The sequence below is a fragment of the Aethalodelphis obliquidens genome, unplaced genomic scaffold, assembly GCF_003676395.1.
Source record: "Aethalodelphis obliquidens isolate GAN/ISIS:26980383/991018 unplaced genomic scaffold, ASM367639v1 scaffold12, whole genome shotgun sequence".
Classification (NCBI taxonomy): domain Eukaryota; kingdom Metazoa; phylum Chordata; class Mammalia; order Artiodactyla; family Delphinidae; genus Aethalodelphis; species Aethalodelphis obliquidens.
Genome location: NW_020837956.1, coordinates 23,443,218 through 23,468,504, shown reverse-complemented (window position 1 = coordinate 23,468,504; position 25,287 = coordinate 23,443,218). Strand labels below are relative to the sequence as shown.

General features: G+C 40.0%; 2 protein-coding genes across 3 annotated transcripts in view; one reads left to right on the top strand and one right to left on the bottom strand.

Moving 5' to 3' along the window:
* The window catches only part of HADHA (hydroxyacyl-CoA dehydrogenase trifunctional multienzyme complex subunit alpha), a 54,582-nt gene extending 31,526 nt beyond the window's left edge, over nt 1–23,056 (bottom strand). The window contains exons 1-7 of the mRNA XM_027113640.1: nt 22,797–23,056; nt 17,895–17,936; nt 17,731–17,801; nt 16,068–16,201; nt 14,012–14,150; nt 12,903–13,022; nt 10,909–11,011 (exon numbers count right to left, since the gene is read on the bottom strand). Of these exons, the coding sequence (XP_026969441.1) occupies nt 10,909–11,011; nt 12,903–13,022; nt 14,012–14,150; nt 16,068–16,201; nt 17,731–17,801; nt 17,895–17,936; nt 22,797–22,863 (676 nt within the window). The 5' untranslated portion in view covers nt 22,864–23,056. The remainder of the gene's footprint in view (nt 1–10,908; nt 11,012–12,902; nt 13,023–14,011; nt 14,151–16,067; nt 16,202–17,730; nt 17,802–17,894; nt 17,937–22,796) is intronic.
* Nucleotides 23,057–23,165: 109 nt separating this feature from the next.
* HADHB (hydroxyacyl-CoA dehydrogenase trifunctional multienzyme complex subunit beta) overlaps nt 23,166–25,287 on the top strand; it is a 36,497-nt gene continuing 34,375 nt past the window's right edge. For both annotated transcript variants that reach the window (XM_027113642.1, XM_027113641.1), the window contains exon 1: nt 23,166–23,272. The gene's annotated coding sequence lies outside the window, so the exon portion shown is untranslated. The remainder of the gene's footprint in view (nt 23,273–25,287) is intronic.

Sequence of the window (25,287 nt, the reverse complement as noted above, 5' to 3'; positions counted from 1 at the left end):
GTCCGGAGCCTGTGCTCCGCAGTTGGAGAGGCCACAGCAGTGAGAGGCCTGCGTATCGCAAAAAAAAAAAAAAAAAAAAAAAGAAATAGCCAAAAAGTTTCCAATTTTGATGAAAACTCCAAGCTCACTATCTAAGAAGCTCAATGAATCCCATGTATAGCAAACATTTAAAACACACACACACACCAAGACACATCATAAATAAATTGCTAAAATCAGTAATAAAGGGAAAACGTGAGAGCAGTTTGGGGAGGATTGGGGTAGGAGTGGAGAAGACACATTATATACAGATGACCAAAGATAAAAATGACAACAGACTTTTCCTCAGAAATTATGCAAGCGACAACACAATGTAGATATCTATACAGTACCAAAAGGAAAACACTGGAAATCTGGGATTCTATACCTATCAAAAATACCTTTCGAAAATGAAGACTTTTTCAAACAAATCAAAAAGTGAGAGAATTAACTGCCGGCAGACCTACACTATAGAGCATGTTAAAGGAAGTTCTTCAGGTTGGAGGAAAATCAAGCCAGATGGGAACCTGGATCTATACAAAGAATAAAGAGCACCAAAAATGATAAATATATGAGTAAACAGAAAAGAATCATCTCATTTTTTAAATCTTTTTAAAAGATAATTGTTTAAAACAAAAATAGTAATACGCTAAGGAATGTATAATACATGCAGAAGTATAACAAGAATAGCAAAAGAATGGGGGGAAATGAAAGTATACCCTTTAAAGGTTCCTACCTTACATGTGAAATGATATATCAAGACAGATTACATGTTAAAGATGTATGCTGGACTTCCCTGGTGGCACAGTGGTTAAGAATCTGCCTGCCAACACAGGGGATACAGGTTCAAGCCCTGGTCCGGGAAGATCCCACATGCCACGGAGCAGCTAAGCCCATGCACCACAACTATTGAGCCTGCACTCTATAGCCCGCGAGCCACAACTACTGAGCCCGTGTGCCACAACTAATGAAGCCTGCGCACCTAGAGCCCGTGCTCTGCAACAAGAGAAGCCATCCCAATGAGAAGCCAGAGCACTGCAATGAAGAATAGCCCCCACTCGCCGCAAGTAGAGAAAGCTCGCGTGCAACGACAAAGACCCAACGCAGCCAAAGATAAACAAATAAGAAGAAAAAAAAAAAAGATGTATGCTGTAAACCCTAGAGCAACCATTAAAAGGGTAAAGCAAAGTAAAAGTCCAACAGTGAAGATAAAAAATGATTAATCTGGGTGGAATTCCCCGGCAGTCCCATGTTTAGGACTCTGTGCTTCCACTGCAGGGCAGATGGGGTCAATGCCTGCTCGGGGAACTAAGATCCCTCATGCTACATGGCACGGCCCCCCCCTAAAAAAAAAAAAAAAAAGATTAATCCAGAGGAAAGCAGAAAGAAGAAAAAAGGAACAAAGAACAGATGGGACATATAGAAAACAAGCAGTACTGAACGAAGCCAAAATGCCAGAACCATGTTGGTATGGTAGAGGAAATATTAAAAGGCTTAAGGAAACTGGAATGTTAGCCTGGATTTATCATGCTGGACCTGCTCAGCCCCCCTGGAAGGGTCAGAGGACACACCTTTCACCACGACCAAGAGAAATCAACTTAGGAGGGGAGTCCCAGCATCCTTGAAGAGCTCTGTGGTTGCTCCTCTCTGTAGGTCAGAAATTACAGTGGGAACTGCTACCATCAACTAGGATCCCTAAATGCAGTGGGGATAATGGGATTCTGGGGTGGCAGGGGCCAAGGAGCAACACTCAATTGCCAAAAGCAAATGGGGCATGGCTACCAAAATGGAGAGCAGAGCCAAAGTAAATAGTAATCAGAATAGTTTGACTTGTGGAGACCTATGGCGTTGGCTAGTTTATCATGGCATTCCTAGGAAAGAAACAGATGATGGGTGGCCCACTGGATTCAGAATTCTAGGTCTAGTAAACCTAAGAATAACGTGAATTACCAAAGACAGTCATCGGACATCCCTGGTGGCGCAGTGGTTAAAAATCCGCCTGCCAATGCAGGGGACATGGGTTCGAGCCCTGGTCCAGGAAGATGCCACATGCCACGGAGCAACTAAGCCTGTGCGCCACAACTACTGAGCCTGCACTCTAGAGCCTGCGAGCCACGACTACTGAAGCCCGCACGCCTAGAGCCCGTGCTCCGCAACAAGGGAAGCCACCGCAATAAGAAGCCTGAGCACCGCAACAAAGAGTAGCCCCCACTCCCACAACTACACAAAGCCCGTGCGCAGCAACGAAGACCCAACGCAGCCAAAAATAAATAAATAAATAATTGTTTTTTTAAAAAAGAAAGGAAAGAGAAAGTCATTGCCCTCATCAATTCTCAGAAATGAGCCAGTTTAAAGACCCAGAACCCCTTGAATAAAGGGGAGGTTGTAGCTCCTTGAGGGAATTATACTGTTAATCTTCCCCAAAGGGACTCTATGGTCATTTACCTTGAGGAAAGGGAAATAATCAGACTTTTGGGGGATTACTGGACACTGGCTCGGAACTGAGAGTAATTCCAAAAGACTCAAAATGTTATTGTGATCCACCAGACAGGACAGGAGTTTATAAGGTCATGTGATAAAAGGATTATTAGCTCAGTTCTATCTCAGTGGGCCTAGTGGGTTCCTGAACTCATCCTTTGGTTACTTCCAGAATGCACGATTGAAATAGATATCCTCAGCAACTAGCTCCTTGACCTGTGGAATAAGGACTACTATAGTGGGAAAGGCCAAGTGAAAGCCACTAAAACTGCCTCTACCCAGAAAAATAGTAAAATAAAAGTAATACTGCATTCCTGGAGGGACTACAGAGACTGGTGCCACCATTAAGGACTTGAAAGATGCAGGAGTGGTGATTCCCACTGCATCCTCATTCAATTTATATATTTTTGGCCTGTGCAGAAACCAGATGGCTCCTGCAGAATGACAGTGGACTATGGTAAACTTAATCAGGTGGTAACGGCAACTGCCGCTGGTATTCCAGATGCAATTTCATTGCCTGAGCAAGTTAACACATCTCCTTTTACCTCTTGTGTATTTGCTGATCTGGAAAGTGCTTTTTTCCTTGATAGCTGGTAGTAAAGACTACCAGAAGCAGTTTGCTTTCAGCTGGAAAGGCCTGCAATATACCCTTACTGTCTTACCTCAGGAGTGATCAGTTCTACATCCATAAGTCATAATTTAGCCCACAGGGACCTTGATTGCCTTTTCCTTCCAAAAGATACCATGCCAGTTCGTTACATTGATGATATTATGCTGAATGGACCTGGTGAGCTGGAAGTACCAACCACTCTAGACATATCCATCTTAGTGAAATTTCTAGGGGTCCAGTGGTATGGGGCATGCTGAGACATTCCTTCTAAGGTGAAGGATAAGTTGTTGCATCTGGCCCCTCCCACCACAAAAAACAGGCACAACACCTAGTGGATTTTGGAGGCAACATCTTTTTTGGATGTGCTACTCTAGCCCCTTTACTGAGTAACTTGAAGGCTGCTAGTTTTGAGTTGGGCTTAGGACTAGAATAGCTGTTCTGCTCTTTAGACCATACGATTCAGACCTGAAGGCGCCTGAAGCATCAGTGGTAGACAGAGATGCTGTCTGGAGTCGTTGGCAGGCCCTACAGGCGAATCAGAGTACAGATCCTTAGGAATTTGGAGCAAAGCCCTACCATCCTCTGTTAATAATTACTATCCTGCTGAGAAACAGCTTTTAGCTTCCTACTGGGCCTTAGTGGAGACTCTAAGCTTAACCATGGGCCAAGTTACTATGTGATCTGAGCTGCCTGTCATGAAATGGATGCTGTCTAACCCACTAAGCCATAAAGCTGGGTGTGCGCAACAGCACTCCATTATCAAATGGAAGTGGTATACATGAGACTGGGCTTGAGCAGACCCTAAAGGTACAAGTTGCATGAGGAAGTGGCCAAAATACCCTTACTCCTGCTTCTCTCTCTCAGCCTGCACCTATGGCCTCATGGAAGTTCCCTATGAGCAGCTGACTGGGAAAGAGAAAACTCAGCAAAGAATGTGAAAATATTTGTGTTTCATGTGAATGGTCAACAAGGGGTGATCTCAAAGAGGATTTTAATGATCGAGTGGAAAAGATAATCCATCCTGTGGATACCAGTCAGCCTCTTTCCCCAGTCACCCCTGTCACTGCCCAATGGGCTCATGAACAAAGTGGCCATGATGGCAGGGATGGAGGCTGTGCGTGGGCTTAGCAACAACTACTCACCAAGGCCAACCTGGGTGCAATCACTGTTCAGTGCCCAATCAGCAGCACAGACCAACACTGATTGTCTCATACCAGGACCCTCCCAAGGTGATCAACATTCTGGCAGATTGACTACACTGCACTGCTTTTGTTATGGAAAGGGCAGCACTCTGTTCTTACTGGAATAGACACTTATTGCGGGTATGAATTTGCCTTCCTGGCATGCAATGCATCTGCCAAAACTACCATTTGTGGACTTATGGAATGCCTTATCCACCATCACGTATCCCACACAACACTGCTTCTGATCAAGCAACTCCCCTCACAGTAAATGGAGTGTGGCAATGGGCCATGCTCATGAAATGTACTGAACTCACCACGTGCCCCATCACCGTGAAGCAGCTGGATTGAGAGAATGTTGGAATAGACTTTTAAAGACTCAGAGCACTAGGTAGGTGGTAATACTTTGTAAGGCTAGGGCAGTATCACCTAGGATCCTGTATATGCTCTAAATCAACCTCCAATATACGGTGTCGTATCTTCCATAGCAAGGATTCACGGGTCCAGGAATCCAGAAGTACATATAGAGATGGCTCTGCTACTACCCCTAGTGATCTACCAACAAAGAATGTGCTTCTGTCCTACAACCTTAGGTTCTGCTGGTCTAGAGGATTTAGTTCCAAAGTCCATCAGGAGACATAACAATGATTCTATTGAACTGGAAGATGAGACTGCCATCTGGTCACTCTGGGCCCCTCATGCCTCTGAAACAGGCAGAGAAGGGATTACTATACTGGCTGGGGTGATTAATCCTGATTACCAGGGGAAGTTGGGTTGCTACTACAATGAAGGTAAGGGAGAGTATGTCTCAAATATGGGAGATCTCCTGGGGTGTCTCTTAGGGCTACTGTGACCTACAATTATTTAGTGGAAAATTACAACAATCCAATTCATGCAGGACTGCTAGTGGCCCAGACCTTTTAGGAATGAAGGTCACCCTACCAGACAAAGAACCGTGACCAGCTGAGGTACTCCCTAAGGGCAAAGGAAATATGGAATGGGTAGAAGTAGGTAATTATAAATACCTGTTATGGCCACATGACTATTTGCAGAAATTGAGGGGTCCAGGCCTAACCAAAAACCTATGTGATATTTCAGGTCCAAGCAAAGGCAATTACAGGCCTCGCAGGCATCATGGAGAAAGCTGTCCTTCCCATACCAGACTTGGTGCCCAGCCGACGCACTGCAGTCTTTAATGGGAGTTGCAGTCAATGACTCAGGTCTCCCTGACTGGCTATGCTCTCACATACATTTTCATTCCGAGCCCATGTGCCTTCATTCCTAAGTCTCTTTATATGGGACCTTCAACCGAGGTCTTCTTCAGGTACCTCTGCTAAGGCCTCCTTACTGGGGGAGTAAAGAGAAACCTTAAAGACATTTTCCCTCACTCTGACTCAATTCTTTTCCACTCCTAGCTCTCACTATTTTAAACAGCAAAATCACAAACAAAAAGCACAAAATGAGGAAAACGTGGCAGTAAATAGACCATGGAAAGGACACTTGCTGGTTTTATAAAAGCTGAAATGAGAAGGCAGACAGTGCCTTGTTTGACTTCAGCTGGGAACATGTGCGTTGGGAGACTTGAATCTTTTGCCACTCTGTACGTGTCTATGAATGACTGCAAAAGAACCACGAGTATCACTTTTGGGGTTATGACAAATGTTAGTGAGTAGGCAAATTCACAGACAGGGAACCTCAAATAATAAGGATCGACTATACTCTGATCACAGCAGAATTCAACTAGAAACCAATAACAGAAAGATATCTGAATCATCCCCAAATATTTGGAAATTAAACAACATACTTCTAAATTATACATGGGCCAAAGAAGAAATCACTAGAGAAATCTGAAAATATTTGACCTTTATGGAACTGAAAACATAACATTAAAACATGCAGATAAAGCAATGCCAAGAAGAAAATGTATAGCTTTTTTTGTCTTTTTTTTTTTTTTTTGGCTGTGTCGCACGGCTTGCAGGATCTTAGTTTCCCAACCAGGGATTGAACCCAGGCCCCAGGAGTGAAAGTGCCAAGTCCTAACCACTGAACCGCCACGGAATTCCCAATATATAGCTTTAATGCTTATGTTAGAAAAGAAGAAAGGCCTAAAATCAATGAAAGAAACTAGTTTCTAGTAAGAAACTAGAAAAAGAAGAGCAAATTAAATCCAAAAGCAAGCAGAAAGAAATAAATAATAAGACAGCTGAAATCAATAAAACAGCAAACAAAACCAATGGAATTAAAAGCTGATTCTTAGAAAAGATCAATAAAACTGATAAATTTCTAGCCAGACTCATCAGGGAAAAAACAGAAGACACAAATTAGCAATATCAGGAATGAAAGAGGAGCATCATTATAGAGTGTAAAGATATGAAAAGAATAATAATAAAGTATTATGAACAACTTTATTTTTTTTTAACTTTTGAAAAAATATTTATTTATTTATTTGGTTGTGCTGGGTCTTAGCTGCAGAAGGCAGGCTCCTTAGTTGTGACATGCCAACTCTTAGTTGCAGCATGCATGTGGGACCTAGTTCCCGGACTAGGGATCAAACCTAGGGCCCCTGCATTGGGAGTGTGGAGTCTTATCCACTGAGTCACCAGGGAAGTCCCTGAACAACTTTATTGAAATAAATTTGTCAATTTAAATGAAATGGACAAAATCTTTGCAAAACAAACAACTACAGCTCACTCAAGAAATGGTGAACCAACCTGGGGCTTCCCTGGTGGTGCAGTGGTTAAGAATCCGCCTCCCAATGCAAGGGACATGGGTTCGAGCCCTGGTCTGGAAAGATCTCGCATGCCGCAGAGCAACTAAGCCCATGCGCCACAACTACTGGGCCTGCGAGCCACAACTACTGAACCCACATGCCACAACTACTGAAGCCTGCTCGCCTAGAGCCCGTGATCCGCAACAAGAGACACCACCACGATGAGAGGCCTGCGCACCTCAACGAAGAGTAGCCCCCACTCACCGCAACTAGAGAAAGCCCGTGCACAGCAATGAAGACCCAACACAGCAAAAAAATTAATTAAATAAATTTTTTTTAAAAATTAAAAAAAAAAAGAAAAGAAATGGTGAACCTGCACTACTATGTATAGAATGGATAGTTAATAAGGACCTGCTGCTGTGTAGCACAGGGAACTCTACTCAATGCTCTGTGGTGACCTGTATGGGAAGAGAATCTAAAAAAGAGTGGATATAAGTAAATGTATGGTGATTTGCTTTGCTGTACACCCAAAGCTAACACAACATTGTAAATCAACTATACTCCAATTAAAAGAAAAAAAAGGAAAGAAAGAAAAAAGAAATAGTGAACCTGGGAATTCCCTGGTGGTCCAATGGTTAGGACTTGGTGCTTTCATGGCCAGGGGCCTGGGTTCAATCCCTGGTGAGGGAACTAAGGTCCTGCAAGCCACGTGGCAAGGCCAAAAAAAAAAAAAAAAGGAAAAAAGAAATAGTCAACCTGAATAGCCCCATATCTACTAAGGAAATTGAATTCATAGGTTATAACCTTCCCAAGAATCAAAACTCCAAGTCCATATAACTTCACTGGTGAATTTTATCGAGGATTTAAGGAAAATATAACACCAATTCTATGCAAAATCTTCCAGAAATTTGAAGAGGAAGAAATATTTCCAACTCATTTTATGAAGTCAGAATTACCCAGATATCAACACCAGGCAATAATATCACAAGAAAAAAAATATTATTCCTGAGACCATTATCTCTCATGACCAGACGTAAAAATCCTTCACAAAATTTTAGCTGATTCAGCCGGCACTTTATAAAAAGGATAATACATCACAACCAAGTGAAGTTTATTCCAGGAATGAATTCAATAGTCAAAAATCAATGTAAATGACTTTACTTAATAAACTAAAAGAACTAACCCAAACAATCATCTCATTAGATGCAGAAAAAGCAATATAGTTCTCAGCAAACTATAAATAAGGTACATCTGCAATCTGATAAAGGGTATATATGAAAAACCTATGTAACATTATACACCCTACAGCATCCACGTGAATGTCTCTCTTAAGATTGGAACAAGTTAATAATATCTGCTTTCACTTCAAATCAATATTGTACTAAAGATCTTAGCCACTGCAGTAAGTCAAGAAAAAGAAACACCAACCAGATGGGAAAGGAAGAAGCCAAAATGTCTTTATTTGTAGATAACATGATTATTTATGTAGAAAATCCTTAGGAATCTACAGAAAAACCTAGTAGAACTAATAAATAAATTTAGCAAAATCATAGAATACAAGGTCCACATACGAAAATCATTTGTATTTATATGTTAGTAATTAATGAGAAATTAAAGTTAAAAAAGTATAATGGCACAAAAGTATGAAATACTTAGGTACAAATTTAACAAAATGTGTACAAGATATGTTCAATGAAAAGTATAAAACACTACTGAGAGAAATTAAAGATGACCTTAGTAAACAGAAAGTTATATTATGTTCATAATGAAAACACTCAGTATTTTTTTTTTTTTTTTTTTTTTATTTTTTTCACTCAGTATTTTTAAAATGTCAATTCTCGGGCTTCCCTAGTGGCACAGTGGTTGAGAGTCCGCCTGCCAATGCAGGGGACACGGGTTTGTGCCCCGGTCCAGGAAGATCCCACATGCTGCGGAGCGGCTGGGCCCCGTGAGCTATGGCAACGGGAGAGGCCACAACAGTGAGAGGCCCGTGTACCGCAAAAAAAAAAAAAAAAAAGTCAATTCTCCCCAAATTGATACATTGATTCAATGGAATTCCAATCAAGATCCTAGCAGATGTTTCTGTAGATATGGATGAGATGATTTAAAATTCATATGTAAATGCAAAGAAACTAGAATAGGCAAAATGATATTGAAAGAAGACAAGCAAGGTGGAGGGTTGGGTCACACTGTCAGATATCAAGATTTACTATAAAACACAATAATCAAGACAGTGTGACACTGTCTTAAGTAAAGACATATAAATTGGAAATAGGAAACCTAGATATAGACCCAAACACAGAGGATCAACTAATTTTCCACCAAGGTGTCAAGGTGTCAATGGGAAAGAAGAGTCTTCTCAAAAAATTGTGCCAGGACATTTTGGATATTCATAATCACATAACAAAAACAACAACAACAACAACTCAATCTTTACCTCACACCAAACATAAACATTAACTTGAAGTAGCACAGACCAAAATGTAAGAGCTAAACTACAAAACTTTCAGAAGAAAACATAGGAGAAAATCTTTGCAATCTTGTTAGGAAAAGATTTCTAAAACACCAATACCATGATCCATAAAAGAAGACTTTGATACATTGGACTTCATCAAAATTAAGAATTTCTACTCTTAGATAATGAAAAGACAAGCCATAGACAGGGAGAAAATATTTGCAAATTACAAATCTCATAAAGGACTTATATCCTGATATATAAAGAACTCTGAAAACTCAGTAATAAGAAAAACAGCTAAATCAAACAAAATGGGCAAAACATTTGAACACTTTATCAGAAGATATACAGAAGGCAAATAAACACATGAAATAAGTTCGGTATCTTTGGTCTTTAGGGAAATACAAATTAAACCCCAATGACATATTACTACACTCTTATTGAAATGTTTAAAATTAAAAAGACTGAGCGTGCAAAGTGGTTGTAACTAGAACTCTCATACTCTGCTGGTAAGAATGTAAATGGTATAACCACTTTGGAAAAACAGTTTGACAGGTTCTTAAAAGCTAATAAGCACATCTATCATATGGTCCAGCCAATTCACTCTTCAGTATTTGTCCAAAAGAAATGAAATATTTCTCCACATAAAGACTTGTCAATGAATGTTCATAGCAACTTTATTTAGAATAGCTCTAAATTGGAAACACCTCAAATGTCTATCATTTGGTGAACGGATAAACAAATTATGGTTTATCTATACAATGGAATGACATTCAGCAACAAGAAGGAATACATTGCTGACATATAACAACATGGATGAATCTCAAAAGCAGTATGCTAAATGAAAGACACAAAAAGATACATACTAGAAATGTTCTATTGTATGATTGTGGTGGTGTTTACATAGCTATATACGTTTGTCAAAATGCAAACTGTACATTAAACACTGGTAAATTCATTATCATGTAAATAACATCTCAACAATGCTGATTTTTAAGAAATGTAAGAGGGTGATGAACATACAATCTGGAATAGTGGTTTCTTTGGATGAGAAGAGGCAAGGAAATTGTATGGGAGGAAGCAGCACATTAGTAGATGTCCATTATTAATATCCTTAGGTTGGTTGTTTCATACATGTTTATTATATTATTAAAACAGACACAAAAAACTGAAGAATAGTTATCATGGATAATGATACAGGTAATTTAAGAACCAAAAATAATGACTTGATTCAATTCTGTATTCCTAATGTCCCAATTATAAATAACGTAAAATAGAAATTGGGGTGATGTTGAAAATGATTTAGTATTAGCTATTTTTAGAAAACTTCACTCTTCAGAATAATGACTCATTTCTTAAGTGTTTGGGTTTCACTATGACCAATATTCAAGATATTAACTCTTTAAGAAAATAAATAACTTCATAAGGCTCAATTCTGAAGCATGTTAGCACTTACCCAGTGGTTCCACCAGTTGGTCAACCAGTCCCATTTTCTTTGCTCTGTCTGCACGAATGCCTCTACCAGTCAGCATCATGTCAAAAGCAGCAGGCACACCCACCTAACAAGCAAGCAAGGATTAGAGCAAAGGTGGAAAAAAATCAGTGATAATTACAATTTACAAATCATCCAACTGAGCAAAATAAATATTAAAATGAGAAAACTCAAACCAGATTTTTATGTTATATATCTATCAACGAAATTTTATATACTGATACACATTTAGGTAAAGTTTAGTTTTAGAAACCTCCGCCTGAAGTTAAAAATGTCTTTATATCTCTTCTTTTAATTCAGTATGTAGGATTTCTGTCTTATGGATTGATAAAGTAGAGAAAAAATGTCATGTTTCCTAGAATTGTACATTTATGTCATTCTGAGTTTCTTCTCTATCATTTGTATATTTAAAATTCCTATACCAGAATTAGTAGAGACTGAGAAATCTCATAGTTTTGACAATGTCTTTAGAAAGAATCTTAGACTTAACAAAAAGAGAACTCAACTAGGGCTTTGTATGTAGGTGCTCGAACAGCTTCTAGCTACATTCAAGAACCAACTATAACAAAACAAAAGAAACAGCAATATTTTCTATACACATATAGGCTTATTCATTCTTTCAGTAAATCCTCTTGGCAATTCCTATGAAGGAATGCACACTATTTATTATCAGAAAACAAATACCATAAACTTTCCCATTTTTCTATGTCCAACTCCTATCGACTTCTCTGCAAAGAGTATTTCTGCTGAGTGTTGTTTTCCCTGAAGAACCCACAGTACCAGAGGCTATGAGGTTCAGGGAGTTTGATGTTAGGATTGCTCTGCAGCCCCCAGGTCTGACTGTCCTTCCCTTCTTCTTAAGAATTCAAAAGCCTGATGGGCCTCTTTTGGGTCTATAGAATACAACAGTGAGATCATCCAAATCAGGGGAAAGGTCTGCCTCTTAACAGTTATCATGAAATAAGACCCAGGGATTTGAAAAACTGGTAAGATCATACTGTGCAGAGAAGGAACAAATTAAACTGTAAGTTCCAGAAAGCAAGACATGTATCTTATCTATCTCTTCCCTTCTTCAGGGACTAACAAAGGACCCTGATCAATCATTTTGATCAAGGAATTGAAAAAATAAATAAAAAGTAGAATTGAAAAAATAAACAAATATCAGGAATAAAATGTTATTGATCCTATATATTCACATTGTATTTGGTTTCTAATTTTTTTGTGTGTGTGTGGTACGCGGGCCTCTCACTGTTGTGGCCTCTCCCGTTGCGAAGCACAGGCTCCAGACGTGCAGGCTCAGCGGCCATGGCTCTCGGGCCCAGCCGCTCCGCGGCATGTGGGATCTTCCCAGACCGGGGCACGGACCTGTGTGCCCTGCATCGGCAGGCGGACTCTCAACCACTGTGCCTCAAGGGAAGCGCTAAATTTTACTTATTTATTTATTTGTTTATTTATTTATTTTTGGCTGCGTTGGGACTTTTTTGCTGCACGCGGGCTTTCTCTAGTTGCGGCGAGCGGGGGCTGCTCTTTGTTGTGGTGCGCAGGCTTCTCACTGCAGTGGCTTCTCTTGTTGCAGAGCACGGGCTCTAGGTGTGCAGGCTTCAGTAGTTGTGGCACGTGGGCTCAGTAGTTGTGGCTCATGGGCTCTAGAGCGCAGGCTCAGTAGTGTGGCACGCAGGCTTAGTAGTTATGACTCACAGGCTCTAGAGTGTAGGCTCAGTAGTTGTGGCGCATGGGCTTATTAGTTGCTCCGCAGCATGTGGGATCTTCCCGGACCAGGGCTTGAACCTGTGTCTCCTGCATTGGCAGGCAGATTCTTAACCACTGCGCCACCAGGGAAGTCCAGTTTCTAAATTTTACAATGAATACCCATATTATACCTTTTGTACAGAGGAAATAGATCTAAAGGGGCACATAGGACCGAGGTTCTCAAGTTAACATGGGTATCTTAAACTCACCATTTTGGGTAGCCTTTGTGTGCCTCCTGCTCCTGGTAGGATTCCCAGCAAGACTTCAGGGGAACCCAGAACTGTTTTCTTATCTTTTGTTGCTATTCTGTATTGGCATGAAATGGCAAGCTTCAAACAAATGAAAGAAAATTAGAGTGTTAAAAAATGTAAGTTTGTAACATCTTAGGATATGTGAGGATCTAAATATTACTCATAAAGCAGGAATGTGCCCCCAGAATAAACTGAAATTCCTTAGGCTGGCATTTGATGCTTTCTACAATTTACCTTTCTGGCCTTACTCCGTACCTTTCCCCTAAGTTATCAACCTCTTTTTGGGTTGCAGATCTCCTTGAAAATCTGCTGAAAGGTATGGAAGCTCTCAACAGAAAAATGCACACATAATTATATATGCACCACAGGTTAAGAAACCCTGTGTGATGTAAAGACTCTTCAATCAAGCAGGCCTACTTACCGTGCCCTAATTAGGCTTTGTTTATCCTTGTCTTTGCTCACACCATGCCACATGTGGAATGTTTTCCCACTACTTTCTGGTTAATCAAATTCTGCCTATCTTTTAGGACCAGACACAGGTTTCCTTAATTAATACACGTGAAAGTGTCTAGTATAGAACCCAGCATGTGATAAATGTTCAATAAATGTTATTTTCTTTTCCCCTCCTTCTTTCTTACATGCTCCAGTTTGGTAAGCATCTCTTCTCTCAAATCTTGTGTTATTTACCATCTTTACTACTCACAAAACACTTGACGAACATTATGCGTTATGTGTCTCAACTAGACTTCAGTAGCTCGACGGCATGAATCACACTTCTCAATCTTTGCCTCGCAAACTTTAACAAGGTTTTTTAGAATTGATAGGGGCCTTAGAGAGCTAGTTCAAAATCTTCTCAGTTTGTAAATGAAAACATGACACTTCGGTTCACTTGCTCTGTGCCACGAGAATAAGGATAAAAACCTATCCAGAAATTTGGTAGCTAAAAACAAGGCTGATTCTCCCCCAACAACTTTTTTTAAGGCAAAATAGTAGCTAAAGGTTTGCAGCAGGTGAATCCCAACAATGAGCTGGACCGTTGTCTCAATGACTTTGGAATAAATCTGTACCTCAAGTCCTCCTCCTAAGCAGGATCCATTGATGGCAGCCACAATAGGCTTTGTGGACTTCTCAACTTTCTCAAACATCCTCTGTGCTTCCTGTGATATTTGTGTTACCTCTTGAGAGGTCGTGCAACCAGTTAACATGCTGCAGTAAACATGAGAGAAGAGAACCAAAAGAAACCAAAGATAAAACCATAACCTATTTTGTTCAATACTTCATCCACCATATCCTTATCCTATCATATATCAATATTCGGTAGTGAATCTTCAAACATTCAGAAGTTTAAGAATGATTTTGCCTCAGATAGCACTAATATCAGTGATATCATCTCTCGATAAAGAGTGTTAAATTTCTGGATTCAGAGAACATGAAACAAAACATGTTGAATAAATTTGTGTTTGTTTTGGTAACAAATCATTAGATTACAAAGCTCTGTACATGAGAAAATCATCTTCTGGTAAATATTTTCACAAGCAGATTAAACATTTTCACTATCAGGTAGCTTTCGGATTAAACATCAATCAGAATGACAGAAAAAAAGGCTTCTATTACAATAATGTTGTCCTCAATGTCCTTTAATTTCAGTTTGTTTCATTTGCTACTTACTGTTTCTGAACACATTTAAGCTGTGGGTTTTTTACTTTTGACCAAAGACAACTAATTTTCTGTCATTTTATATGCTGGGACTTGTTCAGCTAGCCTCACACAAGCTACAAGTATTTTCCTATGGATTTAGGTAGCTACTACCAGGTACATCAGTGTCTTACTAGGCTTAAATAACCAAGCTAGAAGAGAAAGCACTTGATGGAGATAACTTTGCTTTTTCTAAAAAATAAACATAAACAAACAGAATATTTATGAATTTCTAATTACTATACATAAAAAAAGAAGGGTATACAATATTGAACAAAGTTTAAAAATATACAAACACCATACATACAAATTACTAAGCCAATAATGCTGGCTATCATTGCCTAAACTGCAAAAAATAATATAACAAATACCCATATTTTGACAGAATTAATAACCGTTAACATTTTAACCCAGTAAACTAATATTAAGGCATCATCTCTCCTTACTTTTGCTTTAAAGAATTTTAAAGAAGTTATATATACGTACATTATATCATTGAAAAAAAAAGAAAATATTAGCTGTATTGGTAAAGTAGCCTTTGACCCCTTAAGTTCTACCAGCCAATTCATTTACCCTGAAACAACCATTTTCATGTTTGTAGTGTATTCCTCAAACCAACTACATATTTGTATCCATAAATAATACAGAGAAGTATTCATGTATGGTTTTTAAATGTTTATATAAACTATAAACAGTATCAAACATTCTGTAACTTGCTTTTTTTTTAACTTAACATTATGTTTTTGAGTTCTAACATTATGCTGTAGATCGTTAGTTCCTTTGAATTGTTTTTGTAGTATTTTATCTTGTGAATATTCCACATTTACTTATCTATTTCCCTCATGACTGACGTTTAGCTTGTTTCAAATTCTTCACTATTTTAAAAAAACTAAACAGGACTGAACATCCCTATGCCTGCACGGGTCCTTAAAACCAAAGGGTGGGATTTCTCTAGCATATATACCTAGAAGAGGTATCACTTGAATATATGATATGTGCATTTTCAGTTTTACTAGATTTTATCAAATTACTCTCCAAAGTGGCTGTACCAATTTGCATTCCTACTAGGAATATTTAACTTTCTCATTTTCCCAAGTCCTTGCTAATATATTTTCAAACTTTTAAATGTTTGCTGGTCTGGTGGATGAAAAAAAGGGTATCTCATTGTTAGTTTATTTTCATTCTACTCAAACATTGCTCCTTGAACTACTACTTCAACTTCTTTAAAGAAAGGCTGTATTCAGTTTTATAAGGTTTAAGCAACAAGTCCTTCTTTTTTATTAACTTTATTAAACTCATGAAAATAATTTTAAAAAAACTTGCAGAGAATATTTACTTCTACCTTCTTTTAAAATGAGAAATGATTAGGCCTAAAAAAACATACCGTTAGCCAAGGTAAAAGGTGACTTCAAAGTTCCTAAAACTTACTTGAGATCGGCACCTGCAATGAAGCACCCTGGCTTTGATGAGATAAGGACAGCACTTCTGATGTGATTGCTAGACCAGACTTCATTCATTACTTCTATGAACTCTGAATGCACTTCTTGACCCAGAGTATTCACCTACCAAAGGGAAATACATATAAATCTAAGGGTTTAAATTCGAAGTAACAGATATGCAAATCACCATCAAATGCTATTTTGATTATAGGAAATACGTTTAACCAGGAGAAATATACTGTTAAAAGAAAGAGACAGGGAAACAAACAAACAAACAACCCAGCAGCTGTCTACTCAGCTGCTTTGGGCAACTGTAAGCACCCCTCCCTCTAAAAATATTTCTACTTAAAGGAGGAACTCGTATTCCTGAGGAGGTCATATTCCTAAGTTTCAATCATATGCAGGCTATAATTAAGTCTACAAACATTTATCAGCATGGAAAAAATTTGTATAATGTTAAGGAAAAAAAGAAATCAAAATTAGACATATAGGGCTTCCCTGGTGGCGCAGTGGTTGAGAGTCCGCCTGCTGATGCAGGGGACATGGGTTCGTGCCCCGGTCTGGGAAGATCCCACATGCCGCAGAGCGGCTGGGTCCGTGAGCCATGGCCGCTAAGCCTGCGTGTCCGGAGCCTGTGCTCTGCGGTGGGAGAGGCCACAACAGTGAGAGGCCCGCGTACCGCAAAAAAAAAAATAAAAAAATTAGACATATAGTATGATCTTAATTTTTAGAATATTATTTGCTGAAACTGGATTAAATGTTAAAAGTGGTTATCTTTGGGTTTGGAGCATGAATGATTGTTATTCTCCTCTTTATTGCTTTAAAATGTCCTACTATAGGCATCTGTTATTTTTGTGTTCAGGAAAAATGGTCAACTTACAAAAAATGTCTTAAGTTTGAATCATTGCTCAGTAAATGCTAAGATTTACTCTAGTGAGGGGGACTGCCTCTTACTTTCCTTAATTTGTGATAGTCGTTAATTGCTTACATCTAGGCCCTCCTACTTCATTGAGGCCTCTGGTAATAAGATTTCTGAAATATGAAATCTTTACACCAACTTTAGGTGAGGGAAAAGCATGAGTTCCTGCAGTGAAGCTCTTCTTGGCAAAAGACTGGATTAATGCTGTATGCTTTTTTGAAGTTGCCAAAAACAAATGAAGCTCCACTTTGAACAGAACTTGAGTTCTAATATATGAACTGCACCGGGTCATTCAGGTCCCGTAGGAAACTTAACGACATTTAACCCAGCCAAATTACTGTGAATAATGACTTATGTCAGGCAGGTTAAGGAAGCCGATTTAATAACCTCATAGTTAAGATGGGTAGGTCAGTTTTAATTCTTATAAACAAAGCTTATAATTTGCTTCTTATCTAATAAACCACCTTATCATTCTACAGTGTAACAAAAAGATAGTTTTATTAATCCTTGATGTTAATCTGACAACTAAAGTCAACTAGGAGGAATTCTTAAACAAGGACCTCTGCTGAAGAAAACTGCATTCCTTGGGCAATTTCTCAAACTCTAACCATCAAAACTGTAAGTTCATGTGATAGGATTACTGCCAAATTGGTGGATTTCTTTCTTTGCCATTCAGGACTGGATTAATGAATGTAGTGAGTAGAAATAAACTGCAGCAAGTTGAATTAGGTACCTTCGAATTGGGTGAGTTAATTCGAATAACTGCTACGTCCCCTTTGACTCCATAGTTAATGTGGGTTCTGGCTAAAAAGAGAAGGAAAATTTATTTGTAAACATGTTTATTGCTAAATAAGTATAAAAAGCAATGTAAGCATGTCAACAAGAAATTAAACTTACTCAGCAAAGCAGAGGACCTTGTAAAGTTGCGGCAAATATAACCTGTAAGAAAAAGATATTTCAAAATTAATTATTTTACAAAACAGAATTTCCATAGTACCTGCTATACATAACAAAGCTGGACTTTATAACAACCACAACAAAACAAAGTGTTCTAAGCCATTATTGTGACCACTGCTGTATCTTTTTGTTTCAATTATCAGGTCAAATGATTATCTGGATACTAAATGTGGTGGGTGGAAGAATGGCCTCTCAAGGATGCCCATGTCCCCAGAAACCCAGTATGTTAGGTTATATGGCAAAGGGAAATAAAGGCTGCAAATGGAATTAAGGTGGCTAATTAGCTGACCTTAATACAGGGTGATTAGCCTGGATTATTCAGGTACACCCCATGAAATTACAAAGGAGGAGAAAAGGCAAAAGAACCAGAGATGGCAGCACGAGAACTCATTTTGCTGGCTTTGAAGAAGTCAAGGAATGCAGGCAGCCTCTGGAAGCTAGAAAAGGCAACGAAATGGATTTTCCCTTAGAGCATCCAGAATGAACACAGCCCTGCCAACACCTTTGATTTTAACCCAGTGAGACTCATTTCTGACATCTGTAAGATAATAAATTTCTATTGTTTCAGACACTAAGCTTGTGGAAATTTAGGGCCACAATAGGAAACAAATACACTAAGAAATAAGTAATCTACAAAGCGATCCATAATGTTAGTTCCGAATGTATTCCAAATATATCTCAAGCATGTTCTCCAGCCAGGTCCTCTTGCATTTCTATGGAGAGATGGACTTTCCAGTGTCATGAAAAATAAAATCAAGGGGCTTTAGAGGCTCCATGTTTCTCTCTATCCGGCAGTTCTTTAAAGGAGGGGAAGCGAAGGCACAGGAAAAAGCAGCTTTATACTGCTTTCAAAGGCAAAACAACATACTATTTAAAAAAAAAACAACTAGATGGCACCAGAACCAGAGTGGGGTGATCGCTGGTTCTGTCTGCATTTGTTTTTCTTTAAGCAATCCAAGTCAGCCCTCATGGTGCAAAGACAAAGGACCCGAGAGTCCAAAGCCGTGGGTTCGACCATCAAGTTTATTATTTACTAGTTGTATGACCATGTACAAGTCTCTCAGAGCATTTCAGTGTTCTTATAAAGATAGAGTAAAAGTGATGTAATGATTACAAAAGTACCTATAAGTCAAAGTCCTACACCAAAGTAAATTAAGATAAGAGAAGCCAGCCATCTCCTCAATCTCCAGTGCCTCTACTTCACTAACGATATACTTCCCTTTGCTTTTCCATCATTTGAGATGTGTGTCATCTGTATTTGTGACTCTTCCTTCTTTATATCTGTATCATGGCTCCACAACGCCTTATCTTGAGATTCTGTCTACAAGGATCTTTGCCTTCCCTGCCCAAATTTTATCTTTATTACTCACTGTTTTGTTCTCTAATCGTTGCATCTGTAGCAGGTGTTTCCCCCAACTAAACTGTAATCTCCTCCAACATCATCTCATAGTCATTTATATTCCACAACAAAAATCTAGTGTGGCCTAGAGTGAACAGAAAGACAAAAATCCCTGTCTTTGTGGAGGAGGTGAAAACAGGCCTGGCATAGAAAGGAGTTTCCCTATGAAGTAGAAATTCTGTGGGAGGGGAGCCAGATAATAGGCAATTCTAGCTAGAACAGGGTAAACTGAATTAGTGAGAAGGAACTGATCAGGAATGCAGGGTGGGAGAAGATGGGGTGGAAAGACAGATAAAAGACAATAAAAATAAATATGAAAATAAATATGTTAGAAGATAAGTGCCTAAGGAAAAAAGAAAACAGAGCAGGTGAAGGGGCTTGGACGTGGGTTGTAATTCTGAAGACCAAATATTTGAGACAACAGGTTTGAGCTCATTAGCTTATAAACCATAAACTCTCATCCACTAACCTACCTTTCCCCCCCATATAGACATACACAAAACCTCCTCTAAATCAATAGAGACAAGAAACAAAGAAAAAACCAGCAAATGTACAAACATGTCTGGAAAACAATTTCAAACCACAGTCAACTAAATCAAGTTGAAGTACTCAGTAGCTTTGCTTCTGGAATCCAGCCTTCCTCACTTCCTAATTAGGAGAGCTTACTTTAGAGCAGCGGTCCCCAACCTTTTGGGCCCCAGGGACAGGTTTCATGGAAGACAATTTTTCTACAGACCGGTGGGGGTGTGGGGTGGGGGATGGTTCAGGCGGCACTCGCCTGCAGCCCCGGGGGTTGGGGACCCCTGCGGTAGAGCAGCTGGGTGAACTTTAGCCTATATTTCCTGTGCCAGCAAAAGAGAGAGAAACCTCTGGCCTACTTTGTAATCATTTAAATAATTTAACTCGAGAAGATACCTACAAGATACCTACAAGATCGAAGACTACAGCAGTGCAGAGAGCTGGATTACTGCTAACACAAATTTCAAATATGAAAGTGTTACTTTTGTTGTAACAATCAACAGCTTTTCTCAATAGTTAGTACCGGGGGAAGGGACAGGATTAAGGAAGTGAGAGTCAAATTTAAATATACACCATCTACTAAGGTATTTGCCTCCAATTCTTTTCCTGTGAAATTATTCTACCACTTAGGTAATCAGGAATTTGAATTTAGAGTAAGAGTGGGAAATAAACAAGATATTTTGGTCAAGATGTGATTTTCATTTGATAGTCATACTCAGAATTGTAGCACTCAGGCAGGAATGGGTCAAAACTTCAAGAAATACAAAGCAGCATCAAGAGATTTTAATCATCCATCATTAAACGTCATAATCTCATTAAATGTTTGGCAATGCCTTGGCATAGACTTTCAGTTAGGGTTAGGGTTAGGGTTAGGGTTAGTCTGTTGAGTCTAAATGGCAATCCAGGTGTGCAGGTAATTTTAAATTCACTTTCTAGACTTTTTTTCAAAATTTATACATTGCTACTAAAAGGAGCAATAGCTATAATAAGCTATATTTTTTAATTTTTAAAATTAATTTTTATTGGAGTATAGTTGATTTACCATGTTGTGTTAGTTTCTGCTGTACAGCAAAGTGAATCAGTTATACATATACATATATCCACTCTTTTTTAGATTCTATTCCCATATAGGTCATTACAGAGTATTGAGTAGAGTTCCCCTGTGCTATACAGTAGGTTCTTATTAGTTATCTATTTTATATATGGTAGTGTGTATATGTCAATCCCAATCTCCCAATTTAACCCTCCTTCCCCAAGCCATATTTTCTTATAGGTTAAAACACAATGCAAAATATATACACACATGTGTGTATATATATTTCTATAAAAAAACATAGAAAAACTAGGCTTGTAACCTTTTATCACATGTAAAATGTAAAAATTACTTTAAAAAAGTCTCATATCTGTATCAATAGAATCATAGTTCTTCAGGGCAGGAAAGAGTTATAACAGCTAACGTTTATTAACGTTAACAGTAGCACTTACTCCACGAAAAACTGCTTTACACCTAAAATAACTCCTTTAAAGCTCACAAGGTGGTATTATTCCCCATTTCACAAATGAGAAAACAGACACAGAAATTACTTGCCCAAGGTCACCAGAGGGTAAAAGGCAGAGCTAGATTCAAACCCAGAAGTCAGACTCCAAATTTAATGCTTTTAATTGCATTACCTTAAAATCAATGGAGGGGAAGCTCAAAAATATACATTTGATATTTTTAAAGTGTTAAACCAAAAATGTGGAAAACAGACAAACTGTCAGGTCACATGACCAAATGCTAACAGTAGGTATGTGAGTAGTAAGGGAATGGGTGATTCTTTTTTTCTTAATCCCTTTCCCCAGTTTTCACAGTATTTCAATTTTCTGTAATCTTATGATTGATGCGCGCGCACAGACACACAAAGCAGTCCTGTGGAGACTAAAAACATTGGCCGAAATAAGAAAGCAGAAGAGATTCAATCATTCGAAATTAGTCCCTTACAGTAAAGGGAGATTCCAGGCACTCCTCCAAAAACAGCATGCGGTATTACCCCGGGGGGTTCAGAAGGAGGAAGGCATATTATAAATTATATTTCTAATTAAGTAACCGATATTAAGTACAACATGCAATAAAAAGTCACATTTCACCTTAAGATTTGAGATGAAAGGAAAATGCTTGATTTTCCACAGTCACCCACTTTAACTTTCACCGCCAGTTTGAAGACAAAAAGACAATATAGCTAATACAAGCTAACTGGGTATCGTCAGAAACAAGGGTAGAAATAGTTGTAAAATTATCTAACACCTTGCTCCTTAAGAAAGAGAGTATCTGCGTAATTTTAAAAAAATGCTTCTTCTAGCAAATTGCAGAACCTACCCCTTGAAAATCAATATATTATACGTTCATACTGGGATTATTGGAACTGCAAGAGTTGAGCTTCCTATTGAATTGTGGTAATAGGTACAAAAAAGGTTTTGGGGAAAAGGGGCAGGGAATGGCAGTAATTTGCAAGGCTGGTTAATTTCACACAAGGTTTTAAGATGCCTCTTGTTACAGGCAAGGTGCAATGGAGCCACAAAGATGTGACAGACTGGACTGTCCTAGTCCTCCTAGTCCTCCCAATCTCGTAGGAACAGGCTCAAGGCCATCATTAAATGAAATGAGGAGACCAGCGGAAAGTGCCAGACCGGGTGGACAGGGCTCAGAAACGTTAGGGCTTATGGAGCCCGAAATCGCTGCAGGACTCATGAGAGAGGAAATGTCAGTCCCTGCGCCAGGGAACAAGAGACCAGATCCCAGAGCAGCATCCCTCCCCCTTATCCAGGGCTGGGACCCTGGGCCGGGGCAGGGAGTTGGCAGCGATGGGGAGACGAGGCTCCGGGGAAGCTCGGGTCTCCGTAGCAGTTCTGCCCGGGGCTGTTGGGCGCCCTCAACCAGGCCTCACCTGGGCAACGGAGCATCCTGGAGGCAGTGAAGCGGCTGAGGCTGCCAACTGCCCGGGAAGCCACCATCTTGAGCAGAAGAGGACGAAAGTGGAAGGCGCTTCAAGTCGGGGGAGCCAAGCAGAGGACTTTTCTTTCCGTAGTCTGGCTCTGGCCAGGTGCCCGATGTACTGCCTGACTAAAACCGCTATGGCGAGCTGCCGCCGGTTCCTTAACCTCGCCCTTTGCTTCTGGCTAACCGGGCGGAAAGGACACCTTCTCCGCGGGGAGGAAGGAAGGTCAGGGAAGAGAGGGACAGCGTTCCGGATTTTCCAGTCAGGCAGCCGGAGGGCAGCCCGGAAGGCCTGCGAAGCCCGCGGAGCCAGTGGGAAGGTTGAAGGGTCCTTTCTCGGCAGGGCCCGCCCCTTGATCCAGTCGGGGCCCGTCGCTCGGATCCAAACCTTGCTGGCAGCTGGAGTCTGAGCCCACGCGAGCTAAGGTGAGACGGCGCGTGCCCTCGGCTTTCCGCCTGGCCTTTACCCGGCGAGTTCTGCACTTCCTTTCCCACCTACTACGCCCGCGGCCTCCTCCTCTCCCTGGGGCTGTGGAGTTCGAGGGAGCGGAAGGAAGCTTCTCAATGGGGCTCTCCCGTACCAGTGCAATTTGGGCAGTAATTTGGCCTAGCCTTCGGTTTGTAGCTCAGAGCAGCGGTGTCGCCTGTGTCTTTTAATTTATCATCGCATGTTAACGAACTGTTGGCTTGTGTTTGTGTCGGTTTAAAGCGCTGGCCTGTGTTCCAGTGTTGTTGTTTCACCTGCTTTGCCTGGAGCCAGGCCGGCGGCAATAGAGATTCGGTACAGGGCCCGGGGTTTACCCCTTTTACCCACCGAGGGTGGGTCTCGGTCGTGTGGCTTTTTCGGGACTCGAATGTGGGAGGAGCTGAGACATGCCTGTGTCCCGCTCCGAGATCCAGGGCTCAAGATTATTTTCTAATCCGGAGGGGACCCGGAGATCATCCGGTCATTCATCATCCCCTTCACTTTATCGGTGAAGCCCATGAATCAGGGTGAATGAGTTTACCCATGGCCGCAGGTGGTAGAAATAGGCCTAGAGGTCTGTTAACTTCTAGTCAAGAGCTCTGCATTGCCTGAAAGCTGTTTTTGTGCTGGAAAGATAGGCTTGAGTCCTGGAATCAAGTGATTGACTACAAAAAGTAATGTTGAGGGCCCTCTAGGCCCTTTCACCATCCTCTCATTTAATCTTCACGATCCCAAAATTGTTATTTACATTTTGTAGATGAAGTTTGGGAGGCTCGGAGATTATGTAAATTTTCTGGTAGGTGGCAGAGCCAGGATTCGGCCATAAATTTAAGTCTCACTGTTCACCGGATTGACTGTTCCGCAGGAGAGGGAGCAGGAAGAGGCAGGGGTAAATGGCAGGGAAGTTGAGACTGAATTGAGGAGTATGGAAAGAAAGAAGAGAGGTTTCTGTTTAAAGTTCAAGTCAAATAGTGAATCCCCCATCACTGTGAACACCTTAAGCAGAAACTGCATGAGCAGTGATCTCTTAATTTGCAGAAAGGATTCTTTATGACCTCCAAAGGCCCTCCATCTCATAAGGTTTTTACAGTTCAAAGCTTGCCTCCTGCCCACATAATGCTCTTTCTGCATCTAATTCGGTGTAGCACTTACTGTTTAGATCAAGAGTGGCAGACTTTTTCTGTAAAGGGCCAGATAGTAAAGAGTTTAGGTTTCACAACCCACATTGATCTCCGTCACATATTCCTTGTTTTGTTTTGCTCTACAACTTTTTAAAAATGTAAAATCTGTTGTTAGCTAGAGACCCATGGGTTGAAGTTTGCCATCCCCTGATTTAGGTCACGCTTTTGGCTCTTGATTTTTTTGTTTCCTGTATTCTGAGCAAAATCATAAGCTCCATCAAGGGCAGAAATGTTATGCTTCTCACTGTGTCTTACATAAAGGGTAACTAAATACATTTATACCATCACCCACTAAAATTAATAGCAAACACATGTATAACCCTTACTATGTATCAGGCACTGTTCTAAGTGCCATATATATATATATATATATATACACACACCTCACAACAACCTATGAAGTAGGTACTTTAATTATCTACAGTTTACAGGTGCATCTTACAGATGAATTATCTACATCTTACTCCTAAAACAGAGAAAGAAAATGGCCTTTGGAGGTCATCAAGAATCCTTTTTGCAAATTAAGTAGCTTGCTTAAGGTCATACAGCTAGGGTACAGCCAGGATTTGGATTGGGCGGTTTGCCTTTAGTGTTTGTGCTATTAAGGATATTGTGGACTGTGTCTTAATGATACTGTAATAATGAGCTGTTAGAGCCACTCCATCTTGCTTTCATTACTTGTTTAGCCCCTTCTTCATGTTACTTGCTCCTAGGTTCCTGCAACTTCATGCATCTTTCTATAGTTGCACACCCTACTCAAGCCTACCCAGGCTCCCCAAATCCTTGAGTCAAAA